This window comes from Caloenas nicobarica, chromosome Z (genome assembly GCF_036013445.1).
Source record: "Caloenas nicobarica isolate bCalNic1 chromosome Z, bCalNic1.hap1, whole genome shotgun sequence".
Taxonomy (NCBI): Eukaryota; Metazoa; Chordata; class Aves; order Columbiformes; family Columbidae; genus Caloenas; species Caloenas nicobarica.
The window spans coordinates 98,741,342-98,765,550 of NC_088284.1; the positions used below are offsets into that span (position 1 = coordinate 98,741,342).

The 24,209-nt window shown below is 58.7% G+C and overlaps 4 protein-coding genes across 5 annotated transcripts in view; 3 read left to right on the top strand and 1 right to left on the bottom strand.

The window, feature by feature from the left end:
- IPO13 (importin 13) overlaps positions 1-3,081 on the top strand; it is a 36,607-nt gene extending 33,526 nt beyond the window's left edge. Inside the window, exons 18-20 of one of the 2 annotated variants that reach the window (XM_065657820.1) lie at positions 1,978-2,067; positions 2,223-2,404; positions 2,514-3,081. In XM_065657820.1, coding sequence (XP_065513892.1) covers positions 1,978-2,067; positions 2,223-2,404; positions 2,514-2,613 — 372 coding nt within the window. In that variant the 3' untranslated portion in view covers positions 2,614-3,081. The remainder of the gene's footprint in view (positions 1-1,977; positions 2,068-2,222; positions 2,405-2,513) is intronic. The other variant, XM_065657821.1, reaches the window with a different exon arrangement.
- DPH2 (diphthamide biosynthesis 2) lies at positions 1,978-7,846 on the bottom strand. The gene is made up of 6 exons (XM_065657822.1): positions 7,685-7,846; positions 7,493-7,605; positions 7,111-7,331; positions 6,271-6,909; positions 5,943-6,128; positions 1,978-5,846 (listed from the first exon to the last, which is right to left on the bottom strand). Exons 1-6 carry the CDS (start codon positions 7,823-7,825, stop codon positions 5,716-5,718), a joined length of 1,431 nt encoding a protein of 476 aa, XP_065513894.1. The 5' UTR covers positions 7,826-7,846; the 3' UTR covers positions 1,978-5,715.
- Positions 7,847-8,152: 306 nt separating this feature from the next.
- Positions 8,153-14,739, top strand: ATP6V0B (ATPase H+ transporting V0 subunit b). The gene is made up of 8 exons (XM_065656866.1): positions 8,153-8,289; positions 11,261-11,309; positions 11,789-11,872; positions 12,333-12,410; positions 13,007-13,076; positions 13,425-13,476; positions 13,889-14,079; positions 14,444-14,739. The coding sequence occupies exons 1-8, from the start codon at positions 8,223-8,225 to the stop codon at positions 14,468-14,470; spliced, it is 618 nt and encodes a 205-aa protein (XP_065512938.1). The 5' UTR covers positions 8,153-8,222; the 3' UTR covers positions 14,471-14,739.
- Positions 14,740-17,371: 2,632 nt separating this feature from the next.
- On the top strand, positions 17,372-24,109 carry B4GALT2 (beta-1,4-galactosyltransferase 2). Its single transcript, XM_065657265.1, has 7 exons — positions 17,372-17,538; positions 19,871-20,258; positions 20,625-20,860; positions 20,933-21,123; positions 21,359-21,481; positions 22,517-22,621; positions 22,790-24,109. Exons 2-7 carry the CDS (start codon positions 19,943-19,945, stop codon positions 22,938-22,940), a joined length of 1,122 nt encoding a protein of 373 aa, XP_065513337.1. The 5' UTR covers positions 17,372-17,538; positions 19,871-19,942; the 3' UTR covers positions 22,941-24,109.
- Positions 24,110-24,209: the final 100 nt, after the last annotated feature.

Consider the following 24,209-nt stretch of genomic DNA (forward strand, 5'->3'; position numbering starts at 1 on the left):
GTGGGACCATAGCCATCCTGGATTCCTTTGGGTGCCAGTCAAGGGAAACCGGATGGTTAAGGTAGAGAATAACACCACAAATCCAATTTGTTGGTCTGTCATCTCATTGATGTTGACTAATCCATCTGTCCATGTGCTTCAGGATTCTTGTGAATACAAAAAGAAAATATATGCTTGGTTGGGCATATAACCAGCAGGATTATTTAAAAAGATGGTGTGATCCACCAGGTGTGATCCAGTGTGTTTTCCCTGGACAATCTTTAGCTTCCCATGCATAGGGATTTTTGGGTGGTGTCAGTACCATTGGTACTGTTCCAATTTGAGGCATTTTCACCAGTACTGGTTGCCCAGTGTAGAATCCCTGTAGGGTATTCTCCTGGCTTGGTATGACCCTTTGGGGTTACTGAAGTAACAGATGTGCAGAAGGCTAGTCATTTTGGGGCAGCCATCTGTTGTTAAGTTGGTAGGTGGCATTGGACAATCACAGATGCCACCCAGATTGTACATACTTTAATATTACCCTTGGTGATTGGCATGATTTCATTAATGTCTTCCAAAAATGCGTACCACTTGTGAACTGTGGGTTTCTGAGCAAGGTCAGCAGGTGGTGCTGTACCCTCTCAGCCACATTTGGAACTGCAGCAGGTGGAGGTGCAGTGTTAGTGTTTAATTGCAAATAATCTACTACTAAACGCCACTGCCTGGTCAGGTTTTTTTTTATTGGCCAAACTGGTGAATTATAGGGTGAATGAGCTCTTTTAATAATGCCTCTGTTTTCTAATGCTGTCACCACCCCGTCAATCTCATTGGCCACAGCTGTCTCTTTAGAAATAATTGACATTTGTGCCCCAGTATTGATAAGAAAGTCTGCTAAAACTTTTGAGGTCCAGTAGGAATTGCAGTGGTAGGTTTGGAACTTTTACCAGAAAGGCATTGAGCTGCAAGCACATGGCAAGTGGAGCAGCTCGCTGCTCCACCCAGGCACTGAAACTTTATTGTTGAGATGCTGCTGAGTCACTCAGACTGAGCTCTGGTGCAGAACATGCAGCATGTCCCGTAGAGGCAGGATGGTTTCTGATGGGATGATTCTCTCCAGCTGAGTTCTTTTTCCTTCTCAGAGAATGGACTAACAATTGGCGGTTATTATTGTGCATGCCTTGTAAAACTTGTTGAGGTACTCCTGACTCTAATGCCTTACACCACAAATAATTTCGCCCTCTGTCAGATATATGTTCAGGGAAGGAGTCGAGTCAGGAGTGTGAATCTGATGAACACACTGAGTGTTATCAGCAGGCTTTCCACTGGCTGAATTCATCTAGCCCATTTGGCACCCATACTTAACTATGTCTTGTACAAAGTCACCCCAGGTAGGACTGTGTCTTAGTCTCTGTTTTGATCTATAATTCTATCTAATTTATGACCATGAGTGCCACAGGTGGCTTGTATGCAGTCTGGGATGCGATCTCGCTACCAACATTTTAAGGCTATCAGGGAGGTTAAATGTGCTGGATCAATGGGGCCCAGCATCAGAGATTTTGTAAGCTCCTCCCATTCATATAGAGCTTGAACACATGCTGCTTTCTGAACAGACGCTGATAAACTGGTAAGATCAGCTGTCTTGATTTCTAGCGGCTCGCCTCTCTCCTGGGATTCAACTCCGCTTTTGCAGTTAAGGAGTAATTGTGGTATCTGGGTACAGTTGTCCAAAATACCCCTGGACCTCAGTAGCAGGGAAGATAGACTCAGCCCATCAACTGGTCCCAGAAGTCTGAAGATGTGGATATAGCTTTATTCTCAATAAGTGTATCCTTGGTATTTAGTTTCAATAATTTGCCCTTTCAGTAATTATTCTACATCATGTCATCGTGCAGCTTCCCCCCAAGAGCAGGGAGGGCAGGAGTGGGGCTGTGCGTCGGGCAAGGGTGCTGCGGCGCGGAGCTCACTCTGGCGCTGAGCGGGCCGGGCTTTGTGTTGCAGACGGAGCTGTTGCCCCGGTGTGGAGAGATCGCCCCGGTGGGACAGGTCGTGCACGAGAACGGCAAGGTATTGCTGCAGGCAGTGCTGGAGGTAAGAGACAGCGGGACCACAGGCTCCTCACCAGAGTAGGGGCAGCTTTGGGCTCTATTTTTAAGCAGCACTGCTGCGGAGCCAGGGGCAGAGACCCCCAGCAGCCTGGGTGGATGCAGGCAGGGGCTCAGCAGGGTCTGTCTGCTCTGTGGCAGGGCGTTGGTGGCCAGGCCTCCCGCAGTCTCATGGATCACTTCGCAGAAATCCTCTTTGCCTTGAACAAGCACTGCTTCAGCTACCTGAGCCTCTGGATCAAAGAGGCCATGCAGCAGGACGGCTTTCCCTCAGCCCGCGTCAGCCCTGAGCAGAAGGAGACCTTCAGCCAGCAGATCCTCAGGTTCGCACCCCTCTCCCTGTACTGGTTTTTGCCCCCTATGCCATGGGAATGACCCTCCTGCACAGCCTGGTGTGTCCCTCCTGCTTCATATTTGTCCCCTCTGTCTTAGCAGAGAGCGTGTGAACAAGCGGCGAGTGAAAGAGATGGTGAAGGAGTTCACGCTGCTGTGCCGAGGGCTGCACGGCACGGAGTACACAGCAGACTACTGAGCACCTGGCCAGGACTGCGGACAATTTGCCCTGACCAGCTCTTACCCGCAAGGAAGCCCCACCCAGTCCCCCTGCCCTGCTGCAGTACGGCTCATAGAATAACCCTCCACCTAGAATTAACCCACTCGGGACGCTCCTCAGCTAGATTTGGTGGCCGCATCTCGGTGTCAGCATCTTTGTTTCCCCCAGCATGCTCCCCCCTCGCAAGGGACGGGAGTGCCGGCTGCAGGAGGCAGCAGCGCGGGGAGGGAAGCCTGGGCAACACTGCCCTAGCATGGGCTACCCCATGCCCGGGCTACCAGCCTGACCCCAGCGCTTCCCCATGGGTGCCCGTGCCCGCAGTGGGGAGGCTGCCCCTGTGCCCACAGCAGTGGCTGGCTGGGCGGGGGGCCTTGCCCCCTGCTCATTTGTACATGTGTGGTTGGGAGGGGGGAGACCCTGCACCTAATTATATTAAGAATATTTCTATGTTGTGGTTGTTGTTATTGCGGTGCCCAGACTTTGCCTGCCACTTGCTTCTGGGGAAAAGCTCAGCAGAGGGGGTTGAATCAAAGCCTCTTGCCCCCTGGCTGCAGGGGGGACAGCAAAAAACAGTGTCCCCAGCTCACCCTGCCTCTCCTGCCAGCCTGGAGCAGCTCATGGCACATAAACCGTCCTGACCCACATGAAAGGGGCCAGGCTCCATCCCCACCAAACACAGGGTCTTCCCTGCAGCGTGGGATATGCGCACCCCACTCCTGTTCCACGGAGCAGGTGAGGGGCTTGCTCACACTCAGAGCCCTCTCCCCTTTGCCTGAGTTCTCCAGCCCAGCCTGTGAATGTGGTTTCATTGCTGGAGGTCCCAGTTCTGGTTTTAGCTGACACCAGAGTGAGCACCATGATCTGTGTTTTCACTCTGGAATGATAGAATCATTTTGGTTGGAAGAGACCCTCAAGATCATCAAGTGCAACCATTAACCTAACACTGTCACTAAGGCATGCCTCTAAGAACCTTATCTACACCTCGGGGGATGGTGACTCAACCACTTCCCTGGGCAGCCTGTTCCAATCCCTGGCAACCCTTTCCATGAAGGACTTTTTCCTATTATCCAATCTAAACCTCTCCTGGTGCAACTTGACACAATTTCCTCATGTCCTATCAATTGCTGCTTGGGAGAAGAGACTGGCTCTTGAACAGCATAAACGAGAAGAACTGGCTGTGGGGAGGGTTTCTGAGTCCTGTTAGGGCTCAAGAAGTTCAAACACTTCATTCTTCAGCTGCTGGACATAAAAGTCCTGGTGCATTCAATTCCCACTTTCTGCTGCTGCCAATAAGCAGGGAGGCTTCTTCCTCAGCCTCTTACCACCGCAGAAATAACAGAGATAAAGCAAGCAAAATAAATAAATGCATTGTGGCTAGAATAGATAATAATTACACCAGCTGAATATTAAAATATCAAAGCTCAAGGAAAGGATACATAATTATGGGCCTTTGAAGTGCAATGAAGGTCTGTTTCACCAACATGCAAAGACAGAATGATAATACTACGCTGGCATTTCTGACCCACAGAGGATATATTAGGAGAAGGAAGTCCCCTAAACCAGAAACCATTTAGACTGTGGCTGACTAATTATCCTACCCCAAAAATGATCTATTCCTGACACGAGAATGTTGCTCAGCATAATTTCTCTCTATTTTACTCTTGCTATATTTCTGATTTTTTTTTTTTTTTTAAGAAGGATTGGCCCAGTAAGAGCAGGTGACACGCAGCACTGAAACGAAGGGACTCTATGTGCATAGTTATGCTGTAAATATCCCCAGGTAAAACAGAAGATCTAAATTCCCCAATCCAATAAACTGTGACTGAGCTTTATTTGTTTTATCCTAATTTCTGAACCAGAGACACGATTAAAAAGCTTAGCAACATTTCCAGGTGGTGCAAAATTTTTTACTTTGACTCCACCCTATCGCAGGTAAAGGTCAGCCTTAAGACATCATGCGCAGGACATAAGGTCCTGAAAAACATCAGGTTCAGACAGATCTGAAGACATCACTGGTCATTGCAGGGGGGGTGGAACTAGATGACCTTCAAAGGTCCCTTCCAACCCAAAACCATTCTATGACTCTATGCTACAACCTCCCTTCAGGTAGTTGTAGCCAGCAATAAGGTCCCCCCTCAGTGTCCTTTTCTCCAGGCTAAACAGCCCCAGTTCCCTCAGCCACTCCTCACAAGACTTGTTCTCCTGACCCCTCACCAGCTTCGTTGTCCTTCTCTGAACTCTCTCCAGCACCTCAATGTCTTTCCTGTAGTGAGAGGCCCAAACCTGAACACAGGATTCGAGGTGCAGCCTCACCAGCACCAAGTACAGGGGAACGATCACTTCCCTAGTCCTGCTGGCCTCACCATTTCTGAAACAAGCCAGGATGCTGTTGGTCTTTTTGGCCACCTGGGCACACTGCTGGCTCATGTTCACCTGCTGTTGACCAAAACCCCAGATCCTTTTCTGCCTGGCAGCTTTCCAGCCACTCTTCCCTGTGCCTGTAGCATTGCATGGGGTTGTTGTGACCCAAGTGCAGCACCCAGCACTTGGCCTTGTTGAACCTCATACAATTGGCCTCAGCCCAACAATCCAGCCAGTCCAGATCCCTCTGTATGGCCTTCCTACCCTCCAGCAAATCAACACTGGTATCACCCCTGTCCGTGCTCCTCAGCCCATGTTTTATTCTAGAATACAACTCACTCACAAGTCCTTTTCAGTTCAGCTTTAGTTAGCAGCAGGAGCCCACACGAGCCTCAAGCCCTGGTGCCATTGGCTCGTGCAAAGCTATGACCTTTCCCACTTGGGCCCAAAGCTGCCCTGGGCTGGGGAGCTCTCGGAGGCCAGGTCTGGGCTAAGCACCTCTCTGATCCTGCTGCTGCCCTGGCTGTGAGCCCCAGGCTGCTGCAGGCATCCCTGAGCACACATACAACTCCTGCTCTCTCACTGCAGCGCTGCTGACCCAAGGCTGCATCTGGTGTGGGGTCAGCTGGCAGCAAGTCCAGACCCTTCTGAGACCCACACAGGTCCAAACACCAGTTGCAGGCAATGCCCAGGCCCCCACATGGCCCCGCTCCTGCCGAATCAGGGTTGCTGGTACCCCTCATCCTCGTAGGCAATGGCAATCCCTCGTCGGCCCTGCACAGCCTTGGAGACAGGCGTCTGCCCCAGCTGCTGCTCCAGGCCCCGCCAGCTACGGGACTCCAGGAAGGAGGCTGTGAGGAGAGAGAAAGGGCATCGTTACTGGGAGCCGGGGGGCAGCACTGCCCCTGCACCAGGGCTCAGCCCCATCGCGAAACTGCATCACAAACCAGCAGGGCTGATCTCCACGAGGGCCCGTGTCTGATCCCTGCAGGCCAGGGCAGTGCTGGGGGGCAGCTGGGGGGCTGGGGGGTCACAGAGGTGGGTGGCACGCATCTCCCCTGTGATCAGTGAGATGTCAGGAATGGCCTCCGCTGCAGGGATGGCCGGTGGGAGCTCAACGTGCGCACAGGCACCTGCCAAGAAACAGTAACGTTAGCCTGGTGTTCACATCAATCCTCTGGTCAGCACAGAGCCAGGGCAACTGCGGCCTCCAGGCAGTGAACAGGGCAGGATATGCCCTGGTCAGGTGTTAGGCAGCTGTTTTCCAGCTGTTACCTGGCAGCAGGTCTCGGAAGTCAGTGAGGTAGTTCCCTGTCCACTCCCGAGCCGGGTTACAGGCCAGCTCTAGCTCGTAGGGCGTCACAACAGGCCGGTAGAAGTCACTGGAGTCCAGCAGAGAGTTCTGAGCACAGGCCACCAGGACGAAGATATCCACCTCCAGGAAGTTGGCCAGCTTGGCAGGATTCGGCTTCCCCACGGCCAGTGTGTAGCTGCGCTTGCCAGCCCGGTGCAGAAGCTCCCGGAGGTGCTGCAGCACAGCCAGGTAGCCCGCCACGCCAAGGGTGCCAACCAGGATGCCCACCACCCGGGCATCCCGGGCCCGCTCCACCAGGTAGAGGCGTCGCATCAGGGCCCTGTTGACGTTGAGGGTCTCCTGGCGGCTGCAGCCAGTGGTGGGGTCAAAGGAGCTGAAGGGGCAGCGGTTCCAGGTCAGCATGAAGCAGGTGAGGGCCAGGCCCTCAGCTCCCACGTAGAACATGGCGTAATCCTGCAGCCCTCCTGGCGCCTCCACTGGGAAATGGCGACCAAACTGCCACACCTCCCCAGGTGGTGCGGGGCCAGGAGGGTCCCCACAAACCACCCTGGAGAAGACGATATTGGGGTACTCGGGGCACAACTGCTGCTCCAGCTCATCTGCAGGGAGAGGAGTGAGATTGAAACATGACCACAGACCTGTGCTACCAAAGGCGAGACAGCTGATTAGCAGGGAAGAGAGGACAGAAATCAAGTCTGACAGTGTCTGGGGACTGCCCACCTGCTGCTGCCTCTCCCCCCGGCAGCTCTGCAGAGCTCAGAGAAGCGCCAGGGACCCCCTCCCTGCCCAGGAGCACTCACCCATTGCATGGGCATAGACCACATCGCTCAGCACCACCACACGGCTCTGCCGGTCGGGGTAGAGCTCCCGGAAAGCCTCTGCGCAACAGCCGACGTCCAGGGGCTTCTGCCCGAAGATGTGCAGCACTGGGAGCTTTCTGCAGGGGCTGAGGCAGGCGGGGCCGTAGTGCAGCACCGCCCCGGCGCCCACATGCTCGGCGGCCACTTCGTCCACACAGCAGCTGCAGGGCGGGAGGACCCGGTGTCAGCCGGGCTCTGCACCACACAGCTCTCCTGCTCCCTGGCCCCGCTGTCCCCAGCCCGGGCAGCTGCGGCCCTCGGGCGAGCAGCCCCGCTCCTGCCCGTGGCGGCCCCCAGGACACCCCCGCGGCCCCGCACTGACCTGCCGTACGTAGTGTCTCCCAGGACGTACATCTCGGCCCCAGTTTCCGCCTCCATCCGGGCCGCCACCGCCGCCGCGTCCGCCAGGAGCTCGTCCGGGAACTGGAGGGCAACCTGCGGGGAGCCGGGCGTGAGGCACCGCGCACGGGCGGCCCGCAGCGCCCGGCCCCGCTCCGCCCCCGGCGCCGCTCACCTTGCGGAACCCGCCGCCCCGCACGAAGGCGGCGGCCCGGCCCATCTCGTAGAAGCCGTCGAGGTCTCCGCGCGGCGCCGCCGCCGGGCGCAGCTCCCGCCGCAGCGCGGCCTCCCCGTCGCTGCTGAAGGCCGTTGCCATGGCGCCGCGGGGCCGGGGGAAAGGACCGCCACGCGGAACACCCGCTTCCGGGCTGGGGCGCAGAGCCGACCAATGAGAGCTCGGCACCACCCTCTCCGTTCCCGGAAATCCCGCCCCTGATGGAGCGGGACCTATCGCCCTTCACGACAGGGCGGAGAGGGGAAGGACAGCCAATGACAAGAGGCGCTGGTCGCGTTGCATTCTGGTTTATGTAGTTCCCGCGCGGCTGCGCACGCCGGGCAGCCAATAAGCGGGCGCGACGGGGGCGGGGGCGTCGCTCCCTTTCCGCTCGGGCGCTGCGGTTCCGTTCACGTGCCCCGCGCGGGTCAGGTGACGCGCTCGCGCCCGGCCGGCCCGGTCTCCTCCGCTCCGCCGCGCGCCGTCCCGCGCCGCCGCCATGACGGGGCTCGCGCTGCTGTACTCGGGGCTCGGTCTCGCCTTCTGGACAACGCTGCTGGGCGTCGGTCAGCGCCGGGACCGGGGGTGGCACAAAGTACCGGGCCGGCGGGCCGGGGGGCTCTGGGCGTGTGAAGGGAGAGGCTGCGGCAGGAGCTCGGGCCGGTGTCCCTGCTGGCTGCTCCCCTGCCGGAGCGGGGCTGCGGGGCTTGCTGCGGGAGTGCGGGGTTGTGAGATCCCCCGTGGCTGAGCTGCTCTCGGGCGGGCCCGTGGCCGGTCCCGGCGCTGGCAACGCTGCTGTGGGCTCCTCAGCCTGGGAATCGCCCCCCGAGCGCCTTGAGCTGCTCCCTGGGAGGGCTCAGACCCCCAGCAGCTCCACGTATCCTTCAGCTGCTGTTGGATGCACAGCTTTCGGCACTCCTGAGCCCGTCTGGTTGATCCACTTTTTTGTGCATGTGAGAGTAGCAAAGCGCTGGTGGCAGGCAAGGGTTGCGTTCGCATTTGGTGGATCGGGGAGGGTAAAGGCAGGTGCCTGGTTTTTCAGCTTGTGACAGCTGACGTCTCCTGGAGAGAGGAGATCACCCTCCCGCTTTGCCAAGCCGTGGCAGCATAAGGAAATGTGCGGGTTTGTCCAGGTGGTTGCAGAGTTGGTGCACAGCTGTGCTGCTGCCTGCGGCAGCTGAGGCTCTGCTGCCAATGGTGTCGGGCTCAGCGGCACTGAGGGTGGATTTAATGCTTCCGGGGAAGGGGATGACTCCAAGGGGTAGCGGGAGGATTTTGTGCTAGTGCTGCTGGTTATTTCCTCTTTCAGCGCAGAGCGAAGTGACCACAAGCCAGGCAGAGGCTGGCGAGACCTTGGCTTCTGCCTCAGCGTTTGGGTGAGGGGAGAAGCCAAGTCAGAAGCTGAGGGTGTCTCAGTCCCTCATGTTTCCTGGGCACAGGCCTGCCTTCCTGGGCTCTCTGAATCATGCAGCTTGCACCAGCGCAGCTGCGCGCTGTGAGCTTGAGACGGTTGGAAAATGTCGATGAGCTGAGTCCAGATGCTTTTAACTTCCCCTGCCCTGTTGCAATCCCTTTTCAGGGAAGGAGCGAGAAGGAAGTGGTCTCGCTCTGCACGGGTGTCTCTTTGTTCTTTCCCTCCTTGTCCTGAGCCCTGCTTTGGTGCTCCCATCCTGCAGCCCTGACTCTTTTCTGTCCTTATGGCTGCAGGGCTGGGAGCCAGAGCTCACAGGAAAGCATCTTCCGCCCTGTTTCTTTTGTATATGAAATCCAAGGCTCCATCTGTTCTTGAGGAGGTGGAAGGTGCCTTAAGGATCTGCCCTGAGCTGGCTGTAGCTCTTTTTCACTGCTCCTGGGGAGTGGGGGCAGCTGAGTCTGGCAGGGTTCAGTTCCTGCTCCGCACCCAAGCAGCAAAGCCAAAACACAAGTCCCAAGTCCCAGACTGGCTGGATCTGGCGCTGTAGAGATCATCCCTGAAGGTCACCAGGTGTGCGGACCAGGGTGCAGCCTCCTTCCACACTCCCTGGCTGTGGTGCCACCATTCCTTGTTTCTGTGTATTGCTGCAGTGGAGGGGAACACTGTGATTCTGCAGGGGAGAAGGAGTGACTAGTACTACTGCTTCCCATTTTAGGCCCTGCTCATCTGGCAGCAGTTGTATGTCATACTGTTACGTGAGGTACTGAGCCCTGAGTCGCATGTGGAGGGGTTTAGCACACAGGGATGATAGAGACATCCCTGCTGTGAGGCTGACAAGTCTCCCTTGCTGTAGCACCAAGGCTCTCTCATGGGATGAGTTGTCCTCAGGTCTTGGCTGTGGGCTGGGAAGGGCTTCGCCAACCTGGGATACCTTGTCCTGCCCTGGTATTGCTGCTGGGCACAGCGCTGGCTTTGCCATCACCCTGGCCTCCAGGCTGCAACTCCGGAGGGAAGGGAGCAGCAGGACACATGTAATGGCCTCTTTGCTGCTTTTTAGCATTTCAGAAATCTCCTGTTTCCTCTTTCCAGCCATACGTGGGGTTGGTGTGACACAGCTGCTGGCCCTAGTCAGCAATGGCAAACAGCTGTCCCTCTTTATCTGGTGTGGAACAGACAATGCCATGCTGCTTGGGCTTATCTGTTCCTTAGGGCCAGGTCTCTCTCTTTTCCAGCTGTGCAATGGAAGTTATGCAAAGAGCGAGTGTCTCTTCTGGTCTCCAGCCATCCTTCCCGCTGACGAGCTCAGAGTAAGGCAGGGTTTTCGTGCGAGCACCTGTGTCTGCTCCAGCTGTGCGGAGCTGCTGGGTGTGATTCCTGGCTGCGATTCAGCATGGGAGAGGAGCACTCGGGGTACAGCAGGGCGAGCCATCCGTGTAATCCCTCCCTGGAAAGGAAGAGCTTTTCTGGGTTTCTCAGGGCTGCGATTTGGTGTCTGCTGCCTGTGTTGAGTACAAATCCCTCTGGAAATTACTAACCTTGGGGGAAACATTGAGGACGGCAGGTGTGTTTTGGACATCCACAGCCTTTAAAATGGGGCTGCTGGGGAGAAGCTGCAGCTTCTGGTGTTGATGGACACCTAGGGAGCAGCACTGACCCTGGTGAGATGGTGATAGAGCAGCATGTGATGGTTGCCTTGCACATCTCGCATCCTGTGTGAGAGGGAACTCACGGCTGGTCACTCAGTGCCATGGTTTTCCAGTGGGGCTGAGCCATTGGGTGATGCGGGTGGAGACTGTGCTGGGGTACAGGGCCGTGGGTGGCTCTTGAGCCCCTGCAGCCCGGCATGGCCTGTGGGTGCTCAGCGTAACCAGGGAACAGAAAATTAGTGTGACAACTGCAGCAATCCTCTTCTGGGCAAAGACTGGGGTGGGGTCCAGGAGAATTGCATGTTCAGGCTGTTTCTGTCTTGCACTGATGTGAGGTCACTGGGGCTGGACTTTGGGGGGCACCCTGCTCCACAGCTCTGTACACCTGAGCCAGTCTTCCCAGTCACTCTCCTGCGGCAGCGCTGAGCTAGTAGCTGGTGCCTCTCTGAAAGTTCCTGTGTTGCTCTTGCTTTCCAGGGATCTGCTACACGATATTTGATCTGGGCTTCCGCTTCGATGTGGCCTGGTGAGTTCCCTTTAAACAGCAGCATCTTCAGGGCTGTGTGAGGAGGTGGTCGGTGTTAGCAGTGCCTGGCAGGGAGCAGTGTTTGCTTGTGAGCGGCAGGCAGTGGTCACTGCATCATGGGAAGAAGAGCTACAGTGAGTGAGGCCTCTGCTCCCCATGAGATGGGATAGATGCAGCCCATGTGTACATGTGGCTGGCTCCATATGGTGTCCTGGTGCTGCCACCACTATTCCAGCCCATCCCTTCTCCCAGCCCAGGCTTCCTCTTCACGATGAGGGCTTGGGAAGAAGGTCTAGGTTCATGCAGGTGAGGGTCCTGGGTCCCTGTCTGGCAGAGAAAGGCTCTCATGTCCCACTGTCTGGCAGTGCCCAGCCCCTCTCAGTCTGCATGATGGGGTGGGGGTACCTGTTGTAGGGCTGTGCACGGTGACGAGGTGGGCTCAGGCTGTGTGCTAACTCAGGGCATTTCTTCCTCTCCAGGTTCCTCACGGAGACCTCCCCCTTCATGTGGTGCAACCTGGGCATTGGCCTGGCCATCTCCCTGTCCGTGGTGGGAGCTGCCTGGTGAGTGGGGCTGCCTCTTCAGCAGGCTCCTGCTGTCCCATCTTGGTAACTGTGCATATACTCTGGTTTCCCAGGCAGGGGCAGAACAGTGTGTACATCCAGGGGTGTGGGGCTGGGTAGGTCACTGCAGCAGTGGGGATGGGTTGCTGCACTCCTGGGGAGTCTCTGGGCTGACCACCTCATGGTCTGCAATGGCAGCGGAGAAGCAGGGATGTCCCTGGCTCTCTGGAAGTTGTACATGCCAGACCAGGCTGTGCAGTGGTTGCTCATGTGCCTCAGCAGTTCTGCTGGTGTAGGTGACAGAGCTTGCGACCACTTGTGTCCTAGGGGTGGACAGGCAGAGTCCACAGTGTCCTCCAGCTGCTTGCCCAATTCTTTGCCCAACTGGAAGATCCTGATTTCCCTATTGAATCCTTCAGTGAGTGCCAGACCCTCCACCAACCACCCTTGTCTGCCACAGGGGGATTTACATCACAGGCTCCAGCATCATTGGTGGTGGAGTCAAAGCCCCTCGGATCAAAACCAAGAACCTGGTCAGGTAAGTACAAACCTGGGGTTAGTGGTGGTGCCTTGCCCCAGCAGGCAGGTCCCAGCCTGGTGCAGAGGCTCCTGTCCTGTCTCTAGCTGGGTGCTGCTGGCAGACAGTTCCTTGCTGAGCTGCTGATGCTGTTTGCTTTCAAAACAAAGAGCCCTCAAGGAGCCAGAGTGCTGCTTTGAAGAGTCATTGTGTGATATTCACGCAGTGAATGAGCTCAGTGTATTCAAAACAAACACCCTGAGATCACACTTCCTTCTCCCAGTGAGGGTTCCCTTGGCCAGACCTTGCACAGCCCTTCCCTGAAGGAGCAGAAAGGGGCTGGCAGAGGACAGGGCTCCCCGGACCTGCTTCCCACAAGGTCATCGCAGCTTCCTCAGGTAGCACAGTGAAACCAGCACCTGGCCTTTGTCCTTGGTGGCTCTGCCTTATTTGAGAGTAAAGCAGCACATAGGCTGGGCTGTTTTTCTGCCCTTGGCAGCAGTGGCGCAGGCTCATATATGGCCATGGAGGAGCCTGGCTGCTGGCTGGCTGGGCATGAAGTGGCGGGGGCTGCTTGGGGTGGGACACTGTACTTAGACTTTGCCTTTCTCTCACAGCATCATCTTCTGTGAGGCTGTGGCCATCTATGGGATCATCATGGCGATTGTCATCAGTAACATGGCGGAGGTACGGAAGGACCTGGGCTGCCCTGCCAGTCCTGAACTGGCCTCAGGGCCACGGTGGGGATGGGCAGCCAGGCATGTGCCAGTGTTGTGAGCAGTGGCCCTCTGGGGACTTTGGACACTGTTGTGGCTCTTGGAGCCGCTGGGCTGGTGGTCTGTGCAGTGGCTCTTGTCCACACTGGAGAGTGGGTTGGAGAGCACACATAAGACAGATGTCATGAAGCCACTGATGAACATGGAGTTGGGGACAAGCTCTGGCCAAAATGTGGCTGCCTCATGCTGTACTGGAGACAGGTACCTCTCCCTGAGATCACAGACTTGCCAGTAACCCAGGCCCTGTGCTTTCTCTCAGCCTTTCTCTGCAGTCACCCCAGAGGCAATTGGAGCCAGGAACTACCATGCAGGTAAGGACTGGTTGGTTGCTGGTGCTGTCACTGTGAGCATTGCCACACCCTGACCACTGCCTTCTGACCCGCCCGTGGCCTGCTGCAGGTGTCTGAAGGACATGTGACTCTTCTGCCAAAAAGCAGCTTTTTTAGTTACCTTCTTGATGCCCTCCTGCACCCATCTGGGCTGTGCTGCCTCACAGCAGCAATGCTCCTCCCTTGGGTGGCAGCAGATTGCTGTCACAGGCTGGCCTGGTGCTGTGGGAACTGGGGTACACTCTGGAGCAGCCTTGCTCCCTGAACAGGAGGACACCGTTGGTGCTTGGCAACTCTGTGGCTTCTGTCACCTCAAGGCAGAGGTGCTGCAGGATGCCCTGGGTGCAAGTAGAAGGGGGTTACCCCCTGCTCTTGCAGCGTTCCTCTCTCACAGGTTTCTCCATGTTTGGGGCTGGCCTGACCGTGGGGTTGTGCAATCTCTTCTGCGGGGTGTGTGTGGGCATTGTGGGCAGCGGGGCTGCCCTGGCTGATGCCCAGAACCCCAGCCTCTTCGTCAAGATCCTGATCGTGGAGATCTTTGGCAGTGCCATCGGGCTGTTTGGGGTCATCGTTGCTATTCTGCAGGTATCTGCCTCCTGGGGCCAACAGGCTTATGTGAGCACAAGGTGCATGTCGCCCTGTATGCTCTTCAGCTCTGGGGAGACACACCTGGGCTCCAGCAATATCCTCTGCATTGGGGCAGGAGTGGCACAGCTGTCCCCACAGCATACTGTGCCTGTTTGCAGCAGTGTGAACTCTTTTGATGGCCATTCGGAGCAACTGTCACCAAGGGTGTCACCATGGGTGCACCCTGTGGGATGCTCATTTGTTATTGGTGGGGTTGATAAGCTGTCCGCAGCTTCTGGATGATTCTGGGGTGCTTGGGTGGGACTGGGATGCCGGGCTGGGGTTTACAGGGCATGACCTAACCTCTCTTCTTTCTTTCTAGACATCTAAAGTAAAAATGGGCAACTGAGCCCTATTCCACCCAGCCTGTTCCAGCCCGCCCCAAGAGGTGCTGTATATATTTATTTAATGTTTCTATCCTTGACTGGGGTGGGAGCTGCCCGGCAGCAGGAGCCTGGCTGTGTAGAGCCCCATCCTGCCAATTGATCGGCCCTTCGGAAGAAACAATTTTCTCTGTGTGAATTCTGCTCCAGCAGCCTGGCCCAGCTGCTGTGTGTCCCCGGTGTGTGTAGAATCAACCACCAGTGCAATTCTGTGTCTGTGAAATAAATATGGTTTTCGTCCAAGGGTGCAGCTCTTCCTCTGCCCTGTGTGTGCCAGGGAGGTTTGCAGAGAGCAAGGACCGACCCCCTGCTTGGAAATGCCGCTTTGTGCCTCTGGCAAAGTCCCTGCCTGGCTCCAGCACCCTGGAGGTGTCCTCCCTGTGTGGGGTGAACACTGCTGTGTGCTCAGCCTGTGTTGTTTGGGCTGTGGGAACACACAGCTCCACTTTGCTGCCCAGAGCAGGTAGGAGGCTGCTGGAGCAGGGAGCAGGCAGCTCCGTGCTGCCTCTACCAGCCTACTGCCAGCACTAGCGCTGCCCCATGCAAGGCACAGGCACAAGCTGGTTTGGGCCTTTTGGCTCCCATCCAGGTAGTTTAGCACAGAGGGAACATACACAGTGTCCATAGCCCCATTGTGCAGCTGGGGAGCACCAGAAGGGCAGAGGAGCAAAGCTTTTGCCCCTTCCAAATCTGCCTTCCAGCCAGCAGCTGCCTTGTGTGACTGTTGGCTGGGGGCTGCCACCTGGGCAGGTGCTGCTGGTTGCCAGGGCTCTTCAGTCTGCAGTGTCCCTCTATCCTGGGGGGCCCTGGCAGAGGTCCCAGGGGTGGTGACACATTGTGCTGGCTCTGCTTCCCTCTCCCTGGCTACAGTAATACAGCATGGGGAAGCCGGCTGTGGACAGCTGGGCCCGCAGCTCTTCTGCGGCTTGGGGGAAGGGAAGAACATGATCCTCTTGCCTCCACTCTGCAGAGAGCCTGGAACTGATGCTTCTTCAGTCTGCTGTACCCAGCACAAGGCCCTCATCCTGCTGTACTGCCTGTACACCTGCGCAGGGGAAGCATCGATCCCTTGGTGCTGTTAGTGTTGTGTCAGAGTGGATGCACGCTTAGAGCTGCCCCCCTCTCTTCCCACTGGGATGCAACAGGCTGGGGCAGTGATGTGGCTGCTGGAGCTGGGAAAACATTAATGCCTGGTGATTTTTGCCCTTGGTACTAGGGCAGCTGCTTCTGCCAGTTACTCAGCTCCTCTCCCTCTTGCCCTGTGTGTTTTAGGACAGCAGTGCCTCAGCCTGGGGTGCAGGAAGGCTGCTGAGGCAAGCCAAGCCAGCTGTGCTGACTGTTCAGGGGCTGGAGGCTGCAACAAGAGCTATGCATGCCCCACATAATGACAGGGAGACAAGCTGGGCCCTGCCTGCTCAGAAGAAAGAGTGTCAGATGAGGGCTGAGTTTTGCCTATCGTGCTTGAAGGCTGTACCAACCAGCCCCCGGCATTGCTGCTGCTGTGGGCCAGAGGTGTCTGAAGCCCCTGGGAGCTGCAGGGCCATCCTGTCAGACCTGCACCGAACTCGTGGGGCTGCTGTCAGGAAGGAGGTATCCGCGGTTGGACAGTCCGTGTTGGCAGTAGAGAAGCTGCTTCATGGGTTAATCATCTTCCTGGTTAACAACTGTCTTGAAAGACTCACCCACTTGTCCTGCAGTGAGGGGTCTCGCCCTGCCTTGGCTTCATAGCAATCCATTTGCTGTCAGAAATCTCCTCCTGCAAGGTGCTTTTCTACCCTCCAAATCCCACCTGTGTGTATCATGGCTTTGGCAGGGGAACAGGCTCAGACTTGTCCACAGGTCCCTTGTCAGGACATGAGACTCACCAAAGCTGGTCTCATGGTAGCCTGGGTGGCCCATAGCCCCTCTCCTGCAGCTGGCGGCGGTGAGGCAAGCATGCCCTGCGCTCCCTTGTTCTAGGTGTAGGCACTTGGGTGTGCTGCATACCTGCTGCTCAAGCGTGGAGAAGAAGCTTAATTGAGGCTCCAGCATCTTGCACCTCGTCTCATTTAGGTGCAGCAGCAGCAGGAGTTGGAAGATGATTTGGTGACTGCATGTAAGTACTCATGGGGGAAATGCTGAACCAAGATCTGGAGGCAGAAGTTGGACGGCTTTCAGCAGGGCTTGCTTGCAGGGTTGGAGGAGGGCTGGGCTGGTTGGGTACTGTTCCGGTCTCTGCTGTAAGGTTGTCTTCTGAAGGGAGCTGCCCAGGGCAGAGGGAAAGCCCTCGCTTGCGTAAGCAGCCAGGCACGGGGCATGAGGAGAGGCCTTGGAGGACAGAGGCTGCTCGAAACACGCACAGATGCTGTGAGGTGGCTGGCATGAAGGGGAAGGCTGTGGACAGTGCAAGAAGTACTTGTGGTGGACCCAACTCACAGTGGGACCAGCCCAAGATATTTCAGTGAGGCTATTGTGGTTGGGAGAATGAAACTCATTGCAAGGAAACACCGAGAAACATGGAAAAGAGGGAGAAAGGAGCCACAAATAGGTTGTGATGGGTGCTGAGCCAGCACCAACACTCGCGGACACAGGAGTTGCCCTGGGTGGGTCAGTGAAAGCGCTGCCTCTCATGCTGCCAAAAACGCCGACAGACCCTGTTCCCGGTGTCCCCGGGGGTGCGCGGAGAGTCCCCGGTGCCGGGCTTGGCGCCAAGGGCTGAGTATCGCGGGGCGGAGGGCACCGAGCATCCCGGGGGGGAACTGCATCCGGGGGGTCCCGGTCCCCGCGGGGCTGCCCTCGCCCGGCGGCAGCGCGGCCCCGGAGCGCGGGGCGGGCGGCGGCGGCGGCGGCCCCGCCCGGTGCGGCGGCGGCGGGCGGAGCCGGCGTGCGGGCGCGGCCCCGTCTCCCTGCGGTTCTCGGTAGTGCGGCGGCCCGGCCGGCTGGGCCCCCCGCAGCCCCGGGCATGGGAGCCCGCGGGCCGGCGGCCGGGGCTGGAGGAGGAGGCGGCGGGGGCCGCTGACCGGCGCCGGGGCGGCGCGGCAGCCCCGAGGCCGCGGTGAGTAGAGCGGCGCGGACAGGCCTGGCCGGGTGGGGGAGGCCCGGGGTGGCCCCGGGATGCGACCCGGGGGGATGCGATCCCGGTCGCTTATGGGTGGCACCGCCCCGGCTCGGGAAAAAGCCTCTTTTGGGCGTTGTTTCTCGTTTTTTAACAAGTTTTTGTGTGTGTTGGGGACTGGGAAAAAATCAGGGGGGCTTGGTTGTGCCGAACGTGCCCCCTTGCCCTGCTTTTGGCTGGGAAAGGGGAGATGCGGGGGGAGCCGATGGCCCTGGTGCCACCTTTGGTGGCTACCATTGGCTACCCCCACACCTCCCCTCTCCCAGCCCAGGAATGTCCTACAGGAACAGGGATGGAGTCCGTAGGGATGAGCATCCCCTCCAAAACGAGCATCAGTGGCCTCACGGCACACACTACACCGGGGTGAACCCCTGGGGACCAGCTACCCAACCCCACTTTGCTTTCGGCCTCTCACACCCTGCAAAAATGCTGTGGTGTTAATGGGGATAACATTGTATTTCGTTGTCTCCAGCTTAGCAGGTGCTTTTAAGCCCACTCATGTTCATGGCACCCTATGGCTGCCGATCGATGGAGTGCTTCGCTTTTGTTCCCATGGAGCATCGCGTTCTACTCGCCTCATGGACCGCCCTGCTGAAGGGTCCCTAAACCACACTCTTATTTTTCCCTAGCACCTCCCCACCTGTCTGTGGAGACGCCGCCCCTCCATGTGCTGCCTGCTGTGAGGTTTTTTGGGGAGGGTTTCTGGCAAGCACTGGGAGCAGCCAGGTCCCAACCTCAAGGGTTGTGCGGGTGACGGGGCACCGTGACTGTGAGAAGGTTTGGGAGATAACGGCAAAGCCGGCTTCTTTCCAGAGAGCAACTTTCTAGAAAAAAACAAAAGGGTGAGGGGTTGGGGTGCTTATGCGTGCTAGGAGACGTCTGCCCATGCGGACCCCGCTCTGCATCCAGGGGAGAAAGAGGGTGGACACAGTTGGGGCACTGGGCTCAGAGCCTTTTCCAGCACCTCCCTGCCTGCCGTGGGCTCGTGCCAGCACCCCACTGCCTGCCAGGGCCAGCCCTGCTGCTGGGAGAGGGCAGCCGGAGTGGGGCTGGGCAGGGGGTCCTGCTCCACACCTTGGCTCCGATCCCTGCTCCCAGCCGGTGCCGTCACTGCCGACTCGGTGCCCTACGGCTCCCTGGAGGGCCCCACTGGCCAGAGCTGGCAGCTGCTGGTGGGCTGGCCCAGGCCCTGGGCTGGTTGCCAGCACCCTCAGGTCCTAGTTGCGCTCTTGCCGGGGGTCCTGCCACAGCTCCCGGCTGCTGGGGTCCCCCTGGGGTCCCTGCAGCAGCAGTGGCCTGTCCCAAGGTCCCCAGGACCTTGTGAACCCCTGCGAGTGTCCCTTGTGGTTGCTTTGCCCTGTCATAGCAGCTTCCCTGAGAGGAGGGACCGGAGCAGGGACCAGGGCAGGAACGGGGGTGCATGGCCGTGCTGCAGCCCGAGCCCCGGCAGTGGCAGGGCTGGGAAGGGCCAGACAGTTTGGCTCGACTGGGGCTCTGGTGACTCTCCCAGCTGCCTTCCCAGCAGGGCTCTGGCCCAGCTCCAGGTGTCATGTGGGAGATAAGGGGACCCCGGCTTCTGGCGGCTCCTAGCAGTCCCAGGGGGCCTCGCCACTGGCAGCAGGAGAGAGGACCCGCACCACTGGCTGTAAGCTGGACTCCCCTGGACGCGGCAGAGACCCCCACCCTGGGGCAGGGACATCCTGCTCGTCTGGGCTCGGTGTCTGCGGTGCAGCTGCTCGCTCCGCAGGGTGCCCCGAGCAGGGCCCCTGCTGGCATGGCGCTCACCGCCAGCCCCACTTTGGTGCCGCTGATGGGGTGCAGTGCTGTGAGGGGGACAAGATGGGGACCAGATATTGGGCTGGTGGGGGCACCCGCGGTGCCCATGGGACACCCCAGGCTGGCTGTGGTTTGGAGAGTGTGACCTTTTCCAAGGGCCCAGCCTCCATGGAGGCTTTTTGCAGCACTTGTGGGGCTAACCCTGTCCCTTGCTGGGGAGGTAACAGGGATGGGGTGTGGATCTGGTCTGACCTTGGCCTTGGAAAGCAGGGAGGGCATTTGCTGTGTGGGACTGGGGATCTCTCATGTCTTCGTGGCCGTGCCTTCAGAGCAGGGGTCTGAGTGCAGTGTCCCCCGTGGGGTGCTCTCTGGCATGCTGACCTGTGAGCCCATCACCTCTGCGCCAGGCCTGCATTGCTCCCACTGCCTCAGTGTCATTTGGGCCAGGACTGGGGGCTCAGGCTGGTGGTGTCCTGAGCACAGGGTGTCTCGGCAGGATCAGGACCGTGGCTGGAGCCGTCCCCCGTGCCCTGCTGAGCGCACATGTCCGCCTGCCCATGCCCAGAAGATGACCAGGCTGCTCTTGGGGGTGACCCTGGAAAGGATTTGCAAGGCCGTGCTGCTGCTCTGCCTGCTCCACTTTGTCATCATCATGATCCTCTACTTCGACGTCTACGCGCAGCACCTGGACTTCTTCAGCCGCTTCAACACCAGGAATGCCTCGCGCGCCCACCCCATCTCCAACTCCTCCCGCCCCAACGGCACTGTCCCCAGCTACGGGCCAGTTGGTGCTGAGGCTCCATCCCCCAGCGCCAAGCCCAGTGCCAACCAGACTGCTACTGAGAAGCCCTTGCAGCCCTGCCAGGAGATGCCTCCTGGTTTAGGTGAGATGTGTGGGGTGAGCATGAGGGGCAGTTGGACTCTCGCTCCCAGCACAGGGCTCATGGGCGGCATCCCCATCCCCTGGGTCTTGGGCATGGCTTCCTGGTGGTCCCAGAGGTGGAGCAGGGGAGAAACCCCAGCCTGGAACTGGTACCAGGACAACTAGTTCCTTCAGGTTTTGTTAGTGCCTTGTCCAGTCTCTCTGCTCCTATTTGGGAAGGGTTTTGGGCATCCTCTGCCGTCAGCAGTGCCAGTCACCCCTGCAGATCCCCCTCACCGTTTGCTTTATTAGCCTGGCTGGTAGCAATGGGTCACCATGACCCAGACTGTCCCATCCTGTGGATATCACCCTGCCCTCCCCGTTGCAGTTGGACGCCTGCTCATCGAGTTCAGCTCTCCCATGAGCATGGAGCGGGTGCAGCGGGAGAACCCTGACGTGCGCCAGGGTGGCAAGTACACTCCCCCGGACTGCCTGCCCCGGCAGAAGGTGGCCATCCTCATCCCCTTCCGGCACCGCGAACACCACCTCAAGTACTGGCTGCACTACCTGCACCCCATCCTGCGCCGGCAGAAGGTGGCTTACGGCATCTACATCATCAACCAGGTAAGGGGAGCAGGGGCAAAGGGTTGGTGGGGCTGGGTAAACAGGTGGGCATTGCTGAGCTCTGCCTGGCAGTTCGGTGAGGACACCTTCAATCGGGCCAAGCTGCTCAACGTGGGGTTCCTGGAGGCTCTCAAGGATGACGAGGAGTACGACTGCTTCATCTTCAGTGACGTGGACCTCATCCCCATGGACGACCGCAACCTCTATCGCTGCTACGAGCAGCCACGGCACTTTGCTGTTGGGATGGACAAGTTTGGGTTCAGGTGGGTGCTCTGTGAGGCTGGGGCGTTTGCCTCGGCCGGGCTGAGATGATGCTGGGGCCACCAACCTCGTACTGTCACTGGCTTGAATTGTGGCCGTGGGATGGGAGAGAGCGCGGAGCCATTTGTAGGTTCATGACGCAGGGGAGGGCTGGTGCTTGTCTCTGGGGGTCCAGGTGGGGCTGACCCCCATCCTTGCCCATCCCTGGGGGCTAAGCTGTTTGCTTTCACCCCACAGGCTGCCCTATGCCGGCTACTTCGGTGGTGTTTCTGGGCTGAGCAAGTCCCAGTTTCTGAAGATCAATGGCTTTCCCAATGAGTACTGGGGCTGGGGAGGAGAGGATGATGACATCTTTAACCGGTAGGTGCCAACCTCTCACCAGCACCAGCTGGTTGGGTTGTTCTGGGAGGTCCCCGCTCTCCCCTGGCACCCTCACCACTGCCGGGGTTCCTGGTTTTGTGGGGCACATGCATGGGGCATGCCACATGGCAGGGAGGGATTTAATTACCCTCCAACTTGAGGGTTGGTGACCCTCACAGATCGAACTAGCCTCTCTCAGGGTGCTGGGGGGCTGTGGGGCACCCACGTGCGTTCCTTGTGGCTGAACCTCCCTCTCCTGCCATGGTATGAGCTGCACCCGTGGGCTCTGCTCCAGGCCAGGGCTGAGTTGCTAAACTTGGAAGCATCCAGGGCTGGGATGCAAAGCCTGGAAGCATCTCAATGACAGCCGTGCAGCAGCCAAACAGGCATTTCTGCTGTCAGCCAGCAGGCTGCAGCACAGCCGCGCACAGAGCCGTAGCCGGGTCCCCCCACACACCCCCTGAGTTGGGTGCTTGGGTGCCCGAGCCAGGCGGCTGCTCCCTCATCTCCCGTGGGTTCCCCCATCACAGTGCCTGGGAGGCAGCGCAGGGCTGGTGGTGCACGAGGAGCCCATGTTGGCCAGGTGAGCAAAACCGTCATCACAGGTGCCACGGGCACAGGTGACATGGTTGCAGTTTCCGTCCAAGGCGGGCTCAGGATGGGGAGCAAGCAGCATTGTGGAACTCTCAGAGAGATTCAGGCAGCCCTTGACATGTGGGGAGGGCCCCGAGGGATGGGATGGGCACTGGCATGTGGAGAATGTAAACAGCAGGGGCTGACCGCAGCTGCTGGCCGCGGAGCAAGAGGTCACCAGGCAGGAGTGGGCCTTTAGGCACGCTCTGCTGTGGGGCACGTGGCACCCTAGGTTGTAGCACTGGCCCAGCCGTGACCTGGCTTTGCTCAGCTTGGCTTGGCACAGACCTCTTTACCAAGGATGGGTTTATTTGGGCTGGGGGTTGACCCCAGACGTCTTTGCGCTGGGGAATTTCCCACCTCGGTGCACACACACTGACCCTCTCTGCTCCTTGCCCACAGCATCTCCCTGAATGGCATGAAGGTATCGAGACCCGACATCCGCATCGGGAGGTACCGCATGATCAAGCACGAACGTGATAAACACAACGAGCCCAACCCGCAGAGGTGAGTGAGCCTCAGGGGTTTGGGCAGCCGGGACACCGGGCCATCACTGGGCTACCTCTGGCCACTGGCTCCCCTGCTCTGCTCACCTACACGGAGGTCCGGCACTGCCGGCGCTATGGCAACCCCCCCCAGCTCCCTCCAACCTCATCCCGCTCCCATTTCCACCAGATTCACCAAGATCCAGAACACCAAAATGACAATGAAGCGGGATGGGATCAGCTCGCTGCAGTACCGGCTGGTGGAGGTTTCACGCCAGCCCATGTACACCAACATCACGGTGGAGATCGGCAGGCCGCCCCCCCGCCTGGCCCGGGGCTAGCGCTCGCCCTGCCGGCAGAGCCGCTGGGAGCCGGCTCTGCGCCCAGGCTGGCTGGGCACGCTGGGTTTTGCCCCGGCTCGAGAGCCAGGACTGGGTGGGGATGTTTTCTGCCTACTCTGCTGCCTTCTAGAGATGGCCGCCCCCCCAGCCTGCCCTTGCTCCCCAGGATTTCTCTGTTCCCCCATCCCCACGAGTGTGTTTGCAGGACCCCTGCCCCATACTTGGTGTGTTGGCGGACAAGCCCAGCTGCCCCGCGTGTGGCTCCTGGCACAGAGGGAGGGGGCAGCCCCAACCCTGGCAAGGAGCCCTCTGCCTGTGCCACCTCCTGCTTGCGCCCCGGGCAGGGAGGGTGACATCCTACTGCTCTGGGAGAGCTGGAGGGGTCCCCACTCATGCTGCAAGAAGCGGGGTGCAGGCTTCCCCCTTCGCCAGCACTGGAGCTGTTGCTGCCCCAGAGCGGGGTGGGAGCAGCCCAGGCCCCCTCAAGCAGGCAGGATCAGGGCGAGGGTGCTGCCTGCACTGCTGGGCACGCAGACATGGCTCGCTGTCTTCCTCTGCTTTAGTCTGGTGCTTAGAGCTGGGCCCTGTCTCAGCTCTGCCAAACAGAGACCTCCGGTTAGCGAATGCCCCTCGCTGTGCCTCAGTTCCCCCAGGGCTGGGGAGTGACGGATGTATCCCGTCCCCCGTCCTCAAAGGCAGATGTTGCGTGTGTGTGCAGCCCCTCTGTCTGCGCCTGCCCTCACCCGCCTTTCCCACTTTTTGGGGCATGGGGCTCATTTGAACGGCCTCAGCTCCTCTTGGTGTGGGCTGGTGCAGAAGAGGCTGCCCCATGGCTCCCTGCAGCAGTGGGTGCCCCACAGGCAGTTTGGAGGCCAGTGGGGATCTCGCCCTTCTCCAGTTTCCCCCCTCCTGACCTGGGGTAGGGGGACCGTGGACAGGAGAGGCAGGGGCAGGAGCCCTGTGCCCCTCCGTGGGGCTGGGAGCCCCAGTACCACCCCACACCCCGCGGGGAGCCGGGAACAGTGGGGCTGGGAGCGGGGCAGCATGCCGGGGGCGCACCGGCGACTTTTGTACATTTGAATGTCTGACCCTTTTTTTGAGCGTACGTTGAATGCAGCGTTCGGTCGTAGAGACCAGGGTTTTTGTATTTAATAAAAGTTTGAAAAGTTTGCAGGGTTTGTGGGCCTGGGGGGGTGTCACCATGGGACAGGGCAGTTTCAGCATCTGGGCTGGGGGGGACAGCCTTGCCTGCCACCTCCAGCTGGGGAC